The sequence below is a fragment of the Triturus cristatus genome, chromosome 1_1 (genome assembly GCF_964204655.1).
Source record: "Triturus cristatus chromosome 1_1, aTriCri1.1, whole genome shotgun sequence".
In the NCBI taxonomy this organism is placed as follows: Eukaryota; Metazoa; Chordata; class Amphibia; order Caudata; family Salamandridae; genus Triturus; species Triturus cristatus.
Window position 1 is genome coordinate 831,953,426 of NC_140579.1, and position 18,510 is coordinate 831,971,935.

General features: G+C 45.4%; 1 protein-coding gene across 1 annotated transcript in view; it reads left to right on the forward strand.

The window, feature by feature from the left end:
- The window catches only part of LOC146871147 (sortilin-like), a 795,868-nt gene that overhangs the window by 316,910 nt on the left and 460,448 nt on the right, over positions 1–18,510 (forward strand). Inside the window, 2 exon segments of the mRNA XM_085650312.1 lie at positions 7,111–7,301; positions 7,725–7,914. Coding sequence (XP_085506438.1) covers positions 7,111–7,301; positions 7,725–7,914 — 381 coding nt within the window.

Sequence of the window (18,510 nt, forward strand, 5' to 3'; positions counted from 1 at the left end):
TCTGAAGTCATCAGAAAATGCACCATACAAGGGGATCTCCGATCTCTCCTCATTGCATTTAAGCTGTGCCTGAGCGATCCACAGAAAAACCGAGGATAAACAGTGTTGGGCAGGGAGAACCGAGTCCTCATCTCGTCCCCAGGAAAAGAGCAGTTGGGTGTCATCAGCATAGGCCATCACCTTAGCCCCTAAAGCTTCCGCAAGATAAACAAGCAGAGTAACATAGATGTTAAAGAGGAGGGGGCTAAGGGATGACCCCTGTGGAACACCCGTGGCCACCGTTTGTGAAGCAGAATCACACGGAGGAAGCCAAACCTGCTGAGAGCGGCCCTCCAAGAAAGACCTTATCCAACCCCACACAGACCCAGAAATTCCAGTCTCCCGGAGGCGATCGAGAAGCAGAGCATGAGGCACCATATCGAAAGCCGCCGAGAGGTCCAGCATAACCAGGGCTGCCCTCCCGCCGGCATCAAGGCACTCTCTCATCGCCTCAGACACCTCCAGTAAAGCAGACTCGGTACTGAAAGCCGCCCGAAACCCTGATTGTGCCGGATGGAGCAGGCCCGATGCCTCAACATACTCAGCGAGCTGGTTAGTAACCACCTTTTCGCAGACCTTGGCCTGGCTAGAGAGCAACGAAATGGGGCAGTAATTTCCAGGAGTGAAAGGGTCCAAAGATGATTTTTTAAGGAGGGGAAGAATTTTAGCCTGCTTCCAGGATGTTGGAACGAAGGCCTCCCGCAATGACATATTAATGATCTGAATGACCTCCGGATTAATACAATCCGCAACGGAAGCCAAGAGTCTAGCAGCTCAAGGATCTGTGGGAGAGCCTGATTTCAGGGCCATCAAAATTTTAAGGGCGGTAGATAAATCTACCGATGAGAGAGACGAAAAATTATGAGAAGGCTCAACTGAAGGAAAAACAGAGGTGCAGGGCACAGGTGTAGAAGCGCTGATGGCAAACGTGGCTTGAATTTAAAAAATGTTGTCCTGAAAAAACCTGCCCAGAGTATTACACCAATCCTCCGTGACAGGAGCGGGACGCACCAAAGCCGACGGGGACATAAAACTTTTCACAATTGAAAAGATTTCTTTGGAGATGTTATTAGCCTGGTCAATGCGTGATGTAAGGTATTGACTTTTAGCAGCCGCAATCGCTGCATAATAGCTCTTTTGTTTGACTCAGCGTAAGCTTTGCCAAAGGGCAATAACCGCTGGAGCGCCAGGCCCTCTCCAGCACTTTACACTCATGTTTCCGGGTTTTCAGCTCCGGTAGGAACCAACGTTTAGAAGGAGATTCCCTGGTAAGTTTAGATGGACGGAGCAACAATAGTGAGGACACTGCGTCTGCAATCCACTTCTTAAACCCGGCCACACTCCCAGTAAGATCTTGCTGGCGAGGGGGCCTAGAGGAAGCCAAGGAAATCTTAAATTGCAAAGGATCAATTTTACTGAACGTCGGAGGACGAGTGGAGTGCAAAGGCTGAACTGGCCAAGTTATCTCCCGGGCAAAACAAATGAGGAAATGGTCCGACCAGGGGATCGGAGAAGGGTTGTCCACTACCACTGGGAAGTTAGAGCAAATAGGGTCTAAAATGTGACCACCCTGATGCGTGGGAAGAGAAACCCACTGAGAAAGGTGAGCAACTTTGAGATAATCAAGGAAATCCACCGACTCTTTTATATCTTGTTGATCAAGGTGAAGATTCACATCGCCTAAAACCAAAAAATGGGATAAACGTAATGAGCGTTCAGTTAGGGCATCCCCACAAGATTTCAAAAACAAACTAGCTGATAAGAGAACTACCCAATGTAAAATGATCCGAAAAATGAATATTAAAGTCCAGAACCTCACACCCATCCCATGAGCTAGAAACTTCACTATGAAATATTAAATTCTCCCTATAGAGAATAGTTACACAACCTCCTCTGCCAACAGGGCGCTCCACCCTACAGAATTTGAAGCCAGCAGGGGTGGCCAGTGCAACAATGGGGTTGGAACCAGCATCAAGCCAGGTCTCCGTAACTAACAGATCGAGGGCGTTATAATAAAGGGATACCTGGGGTGGGTTAGGGATTTTTATTTAATGTAAAAAAAAAAAACCCTAGCAGTAAAAACAACTTGTTTCCTAAGTGCTCCCTGGAATATGGTCGAGCCCACCCTGACCTTTAGGAGTCAGGGTGAACCCGATGATGAAACATGCCACTACAAGAGTGGGTGAGGGTTTTAAATAAAACAAGAGGCTTTTCCTCTTCCCACCTCTGAGTGCGATGGAAGTGTGTATACTACTCTTTCCCTCTTCTTCCCTTAATCATTCTCTTTTAGTGAGAGGTTACCCGTTTTTGTATTTAGATTAAACACGCCCACCGCTTTTCATTAGTTGCTTAGTGTGCCTTTACAAATTCCATAGTTTTCGTTGATGATCAGTGTACATTTGTTCTGCCTTGGGGCTTATTTGCTGTTTCTTTGGTTGATGGGAGGGGCGGGAGTCGTGGTGAGGAGCCGGTTTGCCCAAGATCACACAGTTTAAGTAGTGAAACTATGACTTTTGACTATCTCAGAGCTGTATTGTACATGTGCTTATGGCCCCTCATGCTGCTAAGCTGTGATAGACAAGAGTTCTTTTGAAAAAGTCAGCCACTTCCTTCATGATGCATTTGGACAGGGAGGGAGGGACCAGTTTGCCTCCATGGCCCTATGTGATGAGTCTGTACAAATTAAGTGGTTAGCCTCAGATCCACACATTCGAGACGAAATTGTTGTTCAAAATGTATTGGCACTCGATGTGCGTTGTGCACATTTATAGTCTTGGATACAAGATCCTGCAAGCTACACAGTTATCTTCATAATTCCAAAACGAGGGCAATCAATCTTGGCTGCATGGTGCGTCAGCATATTACAAGGTAGTCCATGCAGAGGCCTTGAGCCAGTGTAAGGTTTGCAGTGAGCTTCAGAGTGCGACCAACGTAGAATAATTGGCGATACAGCGCAGGAAGGCTCGGCAAAGGCCTTACTTGCTTCTTGGACACAGGAATCACTGTCTAGGGGTTCAGGCACTTTATAGACCTCAGCTCGTCTGTCTCTCGAGGTGGGAAGTTCCATGCCACATTGGTTCTCTGTGATCTTTACCAGTGAAATACAGGTTATTGTAACAAAATTCACATTTGATTAAATGGTTTTATGGCACAGCTCACTATTAGATGTTCGAATTTGGGCTGTTATGAAGCTTCTCTGAAAATTCTCCTGTTCAACCTCTTGTCACTGTCCATATATAGGGAAGGCTTTTATGCATGGGTCTGCTCCAATAGTGGTCCAATGCATAATATCATACCCCATTAGTGAGCCTTTAGCCCTCAAATGTCCGAGAGGTGTAAAAAGCACATTTCCAAGCACTCACCCCTTTATTGGAAACTCTTTTACAAAACATTGGTACGTGTTTTAAAGGGACAGACCCGTGCCCCTCCTTGTGTCAACCAATGTCAATGACCCATCCTTTTAGATTTCATGGTTCTAAGATTCCCACATGCATGTCGATTTCAGAGCAATAAGTGGAGTCAGGATTTTCGGATCAGTTTGTTCAGCAGTAGTTGGATCTCAGTTTGCCACAGAAATCCCAGCTTTCTTTGGAGATGAACAGGCTTTTGCTGCCCTCCATCCTCAACTGAAATTTCTTCCTGTTTCCACTCAGTGTGAAATTGCAGGCTGGAGTGATGACTTTAGTCCTTCTCTCTTCACTTCCGGCCCCCTTCGTTTAGCTCCCAGTGTCCCGTCTACCAATCCCAGAACCTAAAGATCAGCACCAGCTGTCACATCTGGTACTGCTGGTTCCTTCTCAGCTACCTGCTCTGAATCCACTTGGTGGGTAAAGGCCTCTGAGGACCCATTTCAGGCCTCCTACCTGCAAGAGTCCTCAACTGGGAGATCCAAACACTAACCCCAGTGCTGATATTTGCGACTAATTGGACCTGTACATAGTCCATTGGTCCTACTAAGGCCTTAAAGTCCCCGAGGTTTTGTGTGTAGATGTGCACTGTGGTGGCTGCCTCGACAAGCCCTCCTCCACCAACAACAAAGCCACCTTTGGAGCATGTGCCACAGGTTTGCTTTAGAACTCCAAGTGCACATTGCCATAATGCATACTTGGCACACATTGTACTCTTGTGTGGTACACTGCTGTTGCCGCCCTCCGATTGGCTGCGTTACTACCTTAAGTTGATCACTTTCCAGAGTTCAGAAGCGTCTGTTGGTAAAATGCAATGTTCTTGCCAAGTGACAGATGTGGTTCTAGGTTTTCATTCTTTTGGGTTACTAGTAGTTAGTTTACTACTGATAGTTTAGACTATGAATAAAAGGTTGAAAGTGTGAGAACAGAGTTCCCTCCACCTCAAAAGCTGGTGATAACGGCAAATAATAACAAGGACATGCATTTTAATTTTCACAAATTGACACAGACTTCTTTGTAGGCTCCACTTTTTTTACAAATTTAATTAAAATGTATCAATTTAATGTATTTGTCTTCACCCTCTCCTGAGAGCTCAAATACCACGTTCACTTGTCTGTTGGCAAACCATGCCAGACCCATGATCACTGCCACACAGTCCATAGCTAGGCTACTTTGCAATAATGTGTGATTATATACTGCATGGCTAATTACTTAAAAGGTCCTAAAGGCGAGACCAATTGCATTGCAAATGCTTGTTGTGATTTGGTGTAAATCCATTCTGTAGTTTTTGAGAAATATAGGGTAAACAATCCTGTATATTTTGGCAGTTGGGTCCGCAAGAGTCTTTAGAGACTCTTGCAAGAGTGCCACTTTAAAAATGAAGCCTTCTGATTGGCCCAGGGAGCTTTATTTCCCTTTGACTATCCCGCTCCCACGGGAGTCGGGCTCCCGCGAAAGCGAGTGCTCTGATTGGCAGCCAGCAACATGAGAAAAATGTTGCTGGCAGACATTAAAAGACCCGGGGACTTATTCCCCTGTCCTGAAGTCATAAGAAAATTAACAAGCATTTTCAATGCAATCGGTCTCGCCTTTGGGACCTTATACGTATTTAGCGATTCAGCCTATTTAGGGTATGGGCATGAAATGGGGAGACAAGCTGTGTTGAATAAAAAGCTAACACAGTTTGGGTAGACTTTAAGGACAGTGTGACAGAGGGAGAGAGTTTTGCATGAAATCGGGGTGCATGGTAAGGCACTCATAACTGACTGAATGTCCAAAAAGTGGACGCTGCGGCCATCAAACAGTTGCAGCGGCGGAGTATGGATGTGTGATACCAGGCAGTTGAAGCACAAAGTGCTTGAAAGGATCAATGCGGCGGGCGCCACAGGGGCTCGCTGAGGATCTTAGCTCGATCGTAAAATGCACTCAGATGTGAACTGAAAGTTTAAAGTGCACTCAAGTGAAATGTTCAACGGCTACTCTGCCGACTGATTTGCGTGTAGGGGGCATCGCAGCCGTTAGGCTGTTGCAGTGTTGGTGTAATAAGGGTGGGGAGCCATGCAATTAAAGTGCCATGTGCTTGAAAAGTGCAATAGGGATGTCTGAGATGCACAAGAGGCTACGGATGCTAAGTGAGGCGGTGTGAGCAACTCTGCACCTTTGTTCTGGAACTTTCCGATAATGCCAAGGCACCATCCAAAATACCATACCCTGTCCATTCATTCCTGGGCGAAGCCACTCCCAAGGCCAGTGAAAGCAGCTGCGTGCGTGTGTGAAATCTGACAGATTGCACACTGCGCGCTGCTGCTCGTAACCGCAAGCCATAGGCCTTTTCACACGCACGAGCGTGTGAAAAGTCCAGAGCGATTTCAAGAGGTCGTTTTACTAGAGCAGCGCATGCGCTGCTCTAGGCTCGACCTAAAACTATACGGGCGCAGGTTAGGGATACCCAGGCCCACTAGGCCCTAGGGCTAAAATGGGAAAAGAGGGCAAAAAACTCAGTAATCCCACTGGAAAATGGCAGCCTGGCCACATTTATTTATCATAAGTCCCGGGGAGCCTACCCCTGGGGCTGTGTTTATATTGGGCAAGGAGCGGTTTGGTTCCCCCTCCCTGAGTCTCCAGAGGCTTTGTGTAGCCCATCCCCAGGCCAAAAACCATGCTTATGTGGAGGGGGGATGCGCGATACCCTCCCCCGAGCCATCAGAGGCCACCACCTAATATATTATCTATGGGGAGGGGGTACATGCTGTCCCTCTCCTCAAGCCCTCAGAGACCCAGGGAGCCCACACCTGGGGCCAAAATCATTAAAGAATAAGCCTCGAAAAGCCCCGGAGAGCCCACCCCCAGGACCGAAATTTTGTAAAATGTCCCCAGGGCTGAAAAGGTTCAAAATGGGGGTGGGAGCTGCATGCCCCCCCCCCCCCCCCCCCACCACCCCCGAGCCTCTAAAGGCTTTATTTTTAAAACCGGCCCTTTGAGATAGGGTCCCCAGGGCCTAGCAAGAATCGGAGAGGGGAGCCATGTGCCCCCACCCTCTCCTTTATTTAAAGAAGGAGCCCTGGGTGATGGGGTACCCAGGGCCAGGCGCTGCAGCCAATCTCAAAGCCAAAAGCCGTGTGCGGCGGGGGTTGCATTTATGCGTGGCAAAGAAGTATTACTTTTCATTTTTTTTAAAACAAAAAATGGACTGCGAAAACAAAGGTTAAAGTAACGTTATAGTTAGGTGAATTTGTCAATAACATTAACATTTTGAACTAAAAAAACGCCCACAGAAATTCACCAGTTTAAGTTAGCAGCACTAACTATAACTTGCGCCCCCGCCATGCACTGCTTAAGACCTCATATATGACATAACACATGACATCTCAAATAACAGGAGAGTGGCAGAACATTCTTTAATTGTGATAATATATTTATTTTACGGTTTCTTTTGGATTAATACTGAGAGTTTATAGTTTGTCCTGTCCAGTTTGAAGAACACTGCTTTGAAACCTACTGTAAATGAAATAGGTCTGTGTAGGGTCTGCTGTGGCTGCCTCAGCGATGTGGTGAAACTGCCTCTGGAGAGGTGTCTTGCCGAGCTGTGATATGAGTGTATTGAAGTTCTCTTGATTATATTTTTATATAATTGACTGTCATCATCATCTTTTGTCACCCCTAGGTTCTCTACCGACGAGGGTCAGTGCTGGTCTACCTACACATTCTCTAAGGAGCCCATCTACTTCACTGGCCTAGCAACCGAGCCTGGATCAAAAGCAATGATTATCAGTGTCTGGGGCTACAGCCAGTCCCTTTTCTCTCGCCAGTGGGTTTCCTACACCATCGACTTCAAAGATCTTGTGACCAGACCTTGTGAGTGTTTGTTTCTCTTGCCTACTTTCAATGTACTTCTCTTTGCCAGTGCATCTCATGCTTAACCTGGTGCACCTCGTTATTTTTCTAGTACTAGAATAAACCCACAACTCTGTCAATGCAGTTCAGCTCAGATCCTCAACATCTTTGCACCACAATCCTGCCTTGCATCACACACAGGTCTGCAGATGCTTTTAAGTTCTGCCCAGCAACTCCCTGCTACTAACTCAATGCTGACAGTTTGTATGGCTCGTCCGAGGCGCATGAACTCTAGTGCGGCATCCATACCTTTCCTTCAGAAGTCTGTCTCAGTACCTGCGCCACTGCTCTGTTTACTGCTGGGATTGACTGCACGATAATTCTTTTCCTCCCACTTCTGTTTTGCTGTCGTTTATTGGTTCTTTTTGTTCCCTCGCATCTTAGGTGGCGAGACTGACTATATCCAATGGTTGGCTCACTCCAGTAACCTGTCTGATCCCTCAGACGGCTGCCTTCTGGGCTATAAAGAGCGATACCTGCGACTGCGTAAGACTTCTTACTGTATGAATGGCCAGGACTACACTGTTTCTAAAAATCCCTCTACGTGTACCTGCACTTTGGAAGACTACCTTTGGTATGTGTCTCTTTATTGTCCGGTTTAGTTTCACTGTGTGAAGGGTTTCTGATCAGGGAAGATATCCGCTGGGGGCACACTTCACCAGTCAAAGTGAGAAAGAAGCTGCCAATGTCAACACGATCTATATTGCGGCTCCAGCTTGCTTTCGTCATGAGCCCATTTGGTGCTGTGAGCAATGTATTGGCCACATATGTCCTGCCCATTCAAGCTCTTTAGTTCAGAGATCTCATTTGGATACCTTATCTTTGTGTGCCTGTGCTGCTGGTTGGAGAATACACAATTCTCTTAGATGTATTTTTGTTCATGTAAAATTCAGGAATTTTCTCTTTTTTAGGTTTAAGCCTACTGTTTGGGAACAAAGACATATTAGGGACCTGCTGGAACTTCACATAGAAATACATTCTGCCCATTGTTTACCACTGGCTTTGCTTTTTTTCACGTACATTTGTATGCTTTCTGTTTACTTGCTTTATTGGTTTTAGGCTGTCCTACTGGAGGTTGTCTCTCCTGTGTAGCATAGCCTTTTTACTACCTCTCTGATTGGCTCCTTCTATTCTCCCATGACTGCTCGTTTTTGGTAACTCTTTCTTTTCATTTGTGTGACGCATTTCATTAGAATGCATGTTATAAAGCTGTCGCCCAATCCAACCGCTCTCTCTACAGCTTTAGTAAGGCTTTTTGTGTATTCTGCAGTCACTTTCACCAGAAGCTGTTTTGGTTTCTGCCTCGGTTTTTACGGTACATTTTGTGCATCAAAATATTTTTGTTTAGAGGTTACTGTTCACAGGGCGTTCTTCACGATCCACAACAGCATGCCTTCAAATGAGATGCCAGAAGCTGTCCTTTTGTTTTACAGCTGCTAAGATTGGTAGGACACATAGGCCTCAAATAAGCATGCTTTTTATTTAAAGCAAACCCCCCTCACCCCCCCCCAACCTCCCCACCCCCAAAAAGCACATATGGGTAGTTACAGTTAGGATCATGTTTCCATGAGAAATGCATTTTTGTGTTGCTAATAACTGTATGACGAATCTCCACAAAACTTTGTAAAAAAGGGCATTTTGTTACCTAGTTTGTACATGGAAACCTAGTGGAAACCTGGGGGAGGGTGGGTCCCGTTATTGGCTCACCGAGGGGGGCCCTTTGCATACACAGTTGCGACCAGGGGGATGGGGCAGCGTGCTTCCTCCCTCTTTGCATATATGGCTGGGCCTCCTCCCACTTTCCAAATATTGCTGGGGTCAAGGGAATGTGGTCCCCAGTGTCGAAATCCGCCTGGGGAGGGGACGCCATGTGCACCCCCTCCCTTTGTGGTCCCTAGGGCCTATCAAGGTTCGGGGAGGGGGGCTGCGCGGCCCTCCCCTTCCCTTTAATTTTAATAGTGGCCCTGGGAGATTGGCTCCTCAAGGCCTAACATGGCTCAGGGAGTGGGGGCCACGCCAGCCCCTCCCCTTTAATTTTAATAGTGATCCTAGAGGATGGGGGTTCCCTAGGCCTGGGGAGGCTTAGGGAGGGGAGACACATGGCCTCCTCCCATTTCAAATATATAAGGCCCTAGGAGATGGGGTCGACCAAAGCCATAATAGGTTTGGGGAAGGGGGCCACGCAGAAAGACCCCGGGGCCAAGACTTGTGGCCAAGTTCCAACCCTTCCTCAGTGTGCGGTTGGCTGCCTGGGAGAGGAGGCGTGTGGCCAGCTTGGGGGCTGGCCATGCGCAGCGTAGGGTTGGCTGCATGCAGGAGATCAGCTGCTGGCCAGGCCTGCGGCCAACCCCCGCCATGCATGACCGAAAGCCTTCAGCCAAACGCCCTCGCCCTGTAATGCTAATTACCCTACATATATTACATCACTCATGACATCTTCTTTTAACATCATTGATATTATCACTGTGCATGGCGGGCCGCGAGTTATAGTTGCCTCAGGTGAACTGGTGAATTTCAGTGGTTTTTAGAGTTTAAAACTAACATTTCACCTAACTGTAACTTTATTTTAACCTTTTTTTTTTTTTTTAGTGAATTGCATATGGAGACGAAATGCAAACATGTCATAAAACTGTATTCAAGATAATCTGCCAATGAAAAAATAAAAATAGACTGAACTCATGATCTCAGTTTGGCCAGTAGGGCTTCAGTAGTTTTATTGTGGAGGAAATTGAGATATTACACTATTGTAATCTGCAACAACCACTCAGGACACAGCCACATCACATGCAAAGCTAAAGTGTGAGTGTTTAATGATGGTTCCCATGAATGCTAACTTGGCCTGAGATGCGTTTTAGTTTCTACTTTTAACGAAACTTGGCTTCTTTATTTTTGCACTTATTGAACGAAAATCTGCCTATATCTGCTTTTTGTGTATGCTTTGTTAACCTCCTGAAAAGGTTATTTTTAGGCCGGGCCTTCCAGTTATCACATTGAATGCAAAAACATATTGTAGGCTTACCAAGAATATACAGGGGCTTGGAGCACACCATTGCTTACCATTAGTTTCTTTCCTGTCATTCTCATTTGCCTGCTTCTTTTTCATTTTTTTGCTCAGTCTTGTATTTTTCCCTGCCATGAAACACAGCCTCTTTAGTCATGTCTTCTACTTTCTTCTTTTTGTTTAAGCACTCATTGGGAGTGAATGTGATTTCCTGCTGTCTCCCTCGTGTGCTTTTATTGTCCTCTCTCTTTCCATGTGCTTCTGTCCCACGCCCTCACATTTTGATGCTTCTGCCCCCGCTCTCCAAACTGCTCTCTTTCACTGTGTGATCCTGCCCGCCAACACTCCACGTTGCTTTCAATCACTCATATTCTCTCCCACTTATTGCTTCTCCCCACCACCGTGTTGCTTCACCACAGCCCATGCCGGCAACTAGGTCCTCCATTATTTATGTATTTTTTTATTTGCTTAGAGCTCAATAATGAAACTGCGCTTTCGAACTCCATTTTTTAAAGTTTGCCGATCCAGTTGGAATCGGTAAACATACAGACAAAACAGTGCCCTTAGTAGATGCATACACTAGTGTTGAGCGCATTTGCCTGCCTACTAAATGATGCAACAGTCGCATCATTGTCTTTTGATTTATATCATGCGTGGGTTTAGATACACATGCTCTTCATACTCCTGCCATCTAGTGGCTTGGACGTTTACAACTTGTTTTTGTTGTCACTATATCCTGTGATTCCTCTTCTTTGAGGTAAGGCGCATTGTTATTGGCTCCATCTTCAGAATGTTTTTCTCAGCCATTGGGTGAAGACAAGGTCCTCAAACCTAGCTTTCTGCGTTCTTCCATGAGGCCTTTTGAGACCTGGAGAACCACACGTCGTCATCGAGGATTTGTCCCGCGATGGGTACAAAGCATCTGTGATCAGTCCCCAAAGACCCGACTCATCTAGTTCACCTTTCACCCAGAGCAGAGAATGTTGTTAATGTAACTTATTGAGCGCACGAATACCCTGAGGTGTCTTGGCGCTAAAGAAATAAAATAAGCCCAAAAGAGCACAAACGAATTCTAAAATAGCCAGGTTTTAAGACTCTTTCTAAATGAGACTAGTGAACTTACAGAGCTGACATGCATTGGAAGCAAATTCCATTGTTTGGCCGTGCCATACCAGTGCTTCCTCCCTACCCTCCCTCCCCCTCCCCCTCCCAGCTAGAGGTAGGAATCCTGGGGACCATCATAAGCTTTGTACCACTAGAACGTAGCTGTCTGCCCGGATAATACCAGGAAAATATATTTTTTAGGAACACAGGTCCCATATTATTCAAAGCCTTGTAGGTTAGGCACTACGTCTTAAACTTGACGCAACTTGCTACAGGAAGCCAGTGAAGTCTTCAGATTTCCTTCAAAACTGATTCGTACTTGAACAGATTTAGTAGGAGTTTAACGGCTGCATTTTGTACCATCTGCAGTTTAAAAAAAAAATGTTTCTGCATTTTCAAATACAATCTGTTGCCATAGTCTAATTTTGGTAGTACCAATGCAATCACCATCATCTTTCTAGAATCCATAGGAATATAAGGAAGGACCTACTTCAGTTTCTTGCGCAAATAAAAAGTGGCAGAGACAGTAGCATTAGTTTGCTGAGAATATGCTAGTTTATTGTCAATCAGTATTCCAAGATTTTTTGCTTTTTCTACTGGATTTGGCAATCCTCCCATCTCTGTAGGCCACAAAAACCATCCCATCTAGGTTGGAGATTACCAAAAATCACTATTTCAGTTTTCTCCGAATTAAGTTTGACAGTGCTTGCCGATCCAGCTGTTAATTTCCAGCATACAGTTTTATATGCAGCTACCACAATCTGTGTGTCATCGGCATACGATGTTAAGCTAAAGCCGAAATGCTGGATCAGCGGAGCCAGTTCCTACACATAGATATTGAAAAGGGCTGGGCTAAGGGACAAGCCCAGTGGGACTCCACATGGCAGAACATAGGGGGGCGATTTAAAGCGATCTAGGGTCACTGTTTGTCTTCTTTCCGTCGAAAAAGTTGACAGCAATGACAGTGCCCGACCCTTTACCCCTAATTTTTCCAAACACACCCGCAGCAGATTATGATCAACAGTGTCAAACGTTGCTGATAGATCCAAAAGGATAAGGGCAGGTGCACCACCTCTGTCCATCACTGTCCTAATCTCCTCAGTAGCCTTAATCAAGGCAGTCTCCGTATTGTGTTCCGGACGAAACCCGAATTGAGAGTAGTTAAGTAGGTCATTTTCTTCGACAAATTGAGCTAATGTTTATGCATGATTTTCTCCACTATCTTAGCTGGAATAGGCAGCCTGGCGATAGGACGATAATTGCATGGGTCAGATGCATCTAGGTTTGTTCTTTTTTATCAATGAAAGGATCGACGCGTCCTTCCAAAGTGCAGGGAAAATTCCCAAAGTAAACCTGGTATTAAAAATGTCCGTAAGAATAGGACTGACATCCTTTGCTATAGCCCTCAATACTGCATGGGGACAAGGGTCTAAAGGCAGACCTAGATATAATTTCCTTAATAAGTGTTTCCACTAGCTCACTAGTTACCAGGGAGAAGCCCTGAATGATCCGGGAGGGGTGTTGGAACGGACTCCATTTCGAAGGTGCCCTCAGTGCAAAGCAAAATATCTGCACAATGATCAACACTTGCTCTGTAACTTGTGCCTCTCCCCCAAACACAGTGACCAAGACTGCTCGGCGTGTCAGCAGTTCAAGTCGAAAAAGACTTTAGGAAACCATTGTCATGACAACTTGCTCATAGTATGGAGACCACTGCTGACCTTGCGGTATCGGAGGAAGAGGAGATCATCGACGCTGATTAGGAGGAAAAAAAGGGAGCCAAGTTGGCATATAGCCCGCACTACATTGTCTTCTCAGAGTCTGACATCATCACTAGAGATGACGATGGGCAACCATCATTCTCTTTCCATAAAGGTTCTAACATCAATCCGGTGACCACCTCTGTGCCAAAGACTATGCCAAGGGCCTTGATACTGTTTCCCCTCCAACCCAAAAAAACAAGGCACGGCTGCAAGACTTGTCGGAGCCATGCCCTAGAGGGGATTGACCCAGCAGCCCAGTGCACCACCCAGGTCTTGTTACTCCTTGACCAAGTGATTCATGTGGACAATGAGACAAGGCTTCAAAGCCAAGAAAGGACAAGAGACCCCTCAATCCCGAATGGGCTTCTAGCCACAAGGCCACGGTGCAGAGGCAACCTAGTCATAGACCTCTTGCCGCCATGCCTCGCCAATGCCACTGGCGTTGATGCCTTCAGCATCCAGACCTTTGGCATTGAAACCCTCAGCGTTGAAAGATGAAAGGACGCTCAAAAAGCCCATTGCTGAAACTGAATTCTGATGCAAAAAAATGCTGTTGAAGAAGAGGGTCCAATACTTGAAAATGTGCATCAGGTCCTCGGCAACTGGGAGACTTCGTGATCTTAAAAAGAGGAGGCTAGAGTTTTAAGAGCTTTTGATGTTTCCACCACCAAAGAGACCCATGATCTGTAAAGCCAGCAGCACCCCATTACTGACCTATGATAGTCTAAAAATGTCAGTTGACAGATTTAATAAAGATCCCCTCCATCAAGCGTACTAGTCCTAGGGTAGAAAGGACGTACAAACCATCGTCCACAGACCTGCTCTACATTAGAGAGCACCCGTCCCCATATTCCTTAGTGGTGGCTACAACATGGAAACGGGCAGCAGCACAAGCAACAGGAGATGTCCTTCCTCCTGACAAAGAAAGCAAGAGGATTGAAGCTGCAGGGAAAAGGGTGGCAGTAGGCAACACAAATCACTGGTGGATTGGCAACTCTGAAGGGCTGCTCTCTAGATACAACAGAGCGCAGTGGGACAAGATGGAGGATCGTCTCCAACATCTCCCAGATGAGTATAGGAAGAAAGGAGAGGATTTGGTAAGTGAAGGGAAGCTTATATCTAATGTGACCATTAGATGTGCACTTGATGCAGCTGATGCTTCAGCAAGAGGTATCAATTCTGCAATTATTTTACCTAGGCATGCGTGGTTGCACATCTCTAGTTTTAAACCAGAAGTGCAACACCACCTGTTAATGTCCCTATTATTGGAGAATCGTAATTTGACCCCCAGGTCAATGAACTGTTTGAAAAAAGGACTAAGCAGCCACTCTCCTTATGTGCCCCCTGACCACACAACACCTGTTGGTGGCAGACTTCTAGGGTGCAGACACATTGGGCAGACATTACTTCTGCTCAATGTGTACTTTACATAGCACAGCATGGTTACTGTTTTAAACTCAACCCCTCCTAACATAACCTCCACGCAGACACATCCTCAGCCTGCAACATTTATATCACTTGAAGGAAGAGGGCTTTGGAGCCTGTTCCAAGGCAGTATCTGGGCAGAGAACTATATTCTCTCTCTCTAATTATAAATACCAAAAAAAGATGGAATACTAAGGTAAATACTAGACCTCATACATCTCAACCGATACATACTATCGGAACATTTTCATATGGTCACCCCACAGAATGTCATACCCCTTTTACAGGAAGGCTAGTTCGTGACTGTCTATTTGACCTGCCATCCTTGGTGTGGTTTCTTCCTAACTTTTTGGCTTCAGACTTCCAGTTTTTACTGACTTTGTTTTTGCTTGCTTTAGGAATCTCTACACTCCACCACTGCTAACTAGTGCTGAAGTGTTTGTGCTCTCTGACCAAAATATGATAACATTGGCTTATACCCAATTGGCATATTTAATTTACTCATAAGTTCCTAGTAAGGTGCACTAAATGTGTCTAGGGCCTGTAAATTGATTGTCTAGGGCTTGTAAATTGAATGCTACTAGTGGGCCTGCAGCACTGAATGTGCCACCACTTAAGCCCTTTAAACATGTCTCAGCCCTGCCATTGCAGAATTTGTGTGTGCATTTTTAAACTACCATTTCAGCTTGGCAAAAAGCTTTCGGCAGGCCCTAACTTTTCTTTGTAATAGTTATAAGGTACCCCTAATGTAGGCCCTGGACAGCCCAAGGACAAGGGGCAGTGTGTTTAAAAAGTAGGACATTTACTTTTAAGTTTTACATGCCCTGGTAGGGAAAAATTCTTAAATTGTTTTTTCACTACGGCAAGGCCCATCTCTCCCATAGGATAACATTGGAGTTACCTTATTACAGTTTATACGTGTAACTTCCAAATGGAAAGATATCACCGGCTCATGTTTGGTGTCTCTGGAAGCCGAATTTAAAATTTTAACTTACGGTGAAGTCTGATTTCAAATTGCAATTCTGAAATGCCTTTTTTAGAAAGTTGTAAACAACAAGGCACTCATCTCGCGCCGCATCTGTCGCACTGCTAAATGGGGAACATTTCCCTGTCGTAAATCGATGTGTTCCACTTTAAACCATTTTTTCATTGGTAAACCAGTATTAATCCATAGTTTCTTTCCAAACTTAATAAAATCACTGCAGAGACAGCGTCATGTCACTCCTTGAATTTTATTTTCAATTTCTCAAATTGATACTGCGCGCCCATCCAGGCTTTTCACAGTAGCACGTAATCCAAACAATGAGATGTACATCTGAGTAGACTCATTACTCTCTGCCCAATGCATTTCGAGTCTCATATGACTCTTCGTCAGGGGTCACTGCAATAAATTTAAAAACAGCTAAATTGACAGTACACTACAGACCTGAATTAATACCAAAATGCACTACATCACCATAAATAAACTCACCCCACCCTGTCCTCAGCAAATATATAACTGAATAACACACCCATAATTTCTATAAACCCATCCGTCTCACCAACCCACCCAAAACACCGTGAAATCCTTCCCCTAGTCCTCTCTAAACTAATACTACCCTTGTAACTAAACTGTCGAACCCATCCAGGTAACTAATTTTCAAATTCACCCACATCAAACAAACCCACATCGAACAAAACACTGTGCATTACCACAATAGAGGCGGTGTCAGCATCCTAGCCTCATCGTACACCTCTCTCGTTATTTCAATAATAATGATTTCACACTGCCATTTACTCCCGTAGTTTTAAAACCAACGTCACGCCTACATGCACCAATCATTCGAATCCTCACACTCCGTGATTTAACACCCCTCAGCTGTGTCTAAATAGCCCGTGCAGCAGTCACAAAACTCCAACTCCCACAGTGCGTTTTTCTAAATTAGTCCGTGTTACAACTAAACAGAATCCCCAAGTTTAAAAGAAACCTTTGTTTAAACCCACACCGCCCTCTTTCAAACCCACTGAATCAACATGACAAAACCCCATTTTATCCATTGCTCACTTTTCCCAGCGCTCGAGAACTTCTACGGCAAAACCTAAAATATACAAACTTTAAATGTACACATTTACGTAAAACCTACTATAACAGACATGTTACATTTCTGCAAATCAAGTGTGTAAAACGGTGGCCACAACAAAACAAAAACACAAACACAATATCCCACATCAGGTCAGCTGCTCATAAATCAGTTCTTTCTCAAACTGTTCTTTAAGATGTCTTCTATGCTGCAATCTTCATATATATGCTTTTTTAGAAAGTTGGCATTTTCTTGCCTTAGCCATTTGGTGCCTGCAGCCTGTCTCTGGTCACATGACATGACTTAAGCGGCAGCATGTCCAGCAACCTACTATTTTTTTCCCTACTGATGACGGAGAAATCCAGAAACACGTGTCTAGGGATACGCTTTGAAAATTATGGTATTGAGCCAAGAAACTTTTCGAACTTTGTCCTGTGCCAAAAACAATGAACTACATCTACCACGATGCTCAGAGGTAATGACGCTGCGATGTGAAGTCAGTGAGCTCCCACCCCCTTTTTCATAATTTAAAAGGCTCCCTCGAGCCGCTTGAGCTGACGAGCTTGAGAGCGCCTGCATGCCCAGAGTGGAATTGTGCCTGAGAAAATTAAGCGGCAGCATGTCCAGCAACCTACTATTTTTTTCCCTACTGATGACGGAGAAATCCAGAAACACGTGTCTAGGGATACGCTTTGAAAATTATGGTATTGAGCCAAGAAACTTTTCGAACTTTGTCCTGTGCCAAAAACAATGAACTACATCTACCACGATGCTCAGAGGTAATGACGCTGCGATGTGAAGTCAGTGTGCTCCCACCCCCTTTTTCATAATTTAAAAGGCTCCCTCGAGCCGCTTGAGCTGACGAGCTTGGGAGCGCCTGCATGCCCAGAGTGGAATTGTGCCTGAGAAAATTAAGCGGCAGCATGTCCAGCAACCTACTATTTTTTCCCTACTGATGACGGAGAAATCCAGAAACACGTGTCTAGGGATACGCTTTGAAAATTATGGTATTGAGCCAAGAAACTTTTCGAACTTTGTCCTGTGCCAAAAACAATGAACTACATCTACAACGATGCTCAGAGGTAATGACGCTGCGATGTGAAGTCAGTGTGCTCCCACCCCCTTTTTCATAATTTAAAAGGCTCCCTCGAGCCACTTGAGCTGACGAGCTTGGGAGCGCCTGCATGCCCAGAGTGGAATTGTGCCTGAGAAAATTAAGCGGCAGCATGTCCAGCAACCTACTATTTTTTTCCCTACTGATGACGGAGAAATCCAGAAACACGTGTCTAGCGATACGCTTTGAAAATTATGGTATTGAGCCAAGAAACTTTTCGAACTTTGTCCTGTGCCAAAAACAATGAACTACATCTACCACGATGCTCAGAGGTAATGACGCTGCGATGTGAAGTCAGTGTGCTCCCACCCCCTTTTTCATAATTTAAAAGGCTCCCTCGAGCCGCTTGAGCTGACGAGCTTGGGAGCGCCTGCATGCCCAGAGTGGAATTGTGCCTGAGAAAATTAAGCGGCAGCATGTCCAGCAACCTACTATTTTTTTCCCTACTGATGACGGAGAAATCCAGAAACACGTGTCTAGGGATACGCTTTGAAAATTATGGTATTGAGCCAAGAAACTTTTCGAACTTTGTCCTGTGCCAAAAACAATGAACTACATCTACCACGATGCTCAGAGGTAATGACGCTGCGATGTGAAGTCAGTGTGCTCCCACCCCCTTTTTCATAATTTAAAAGGCTCCCTCGAGCCGCTTGAGCTGACGAGCTTGGGAGCGCCTGCATGCCCAGAGTGGAATTGTGCCTGA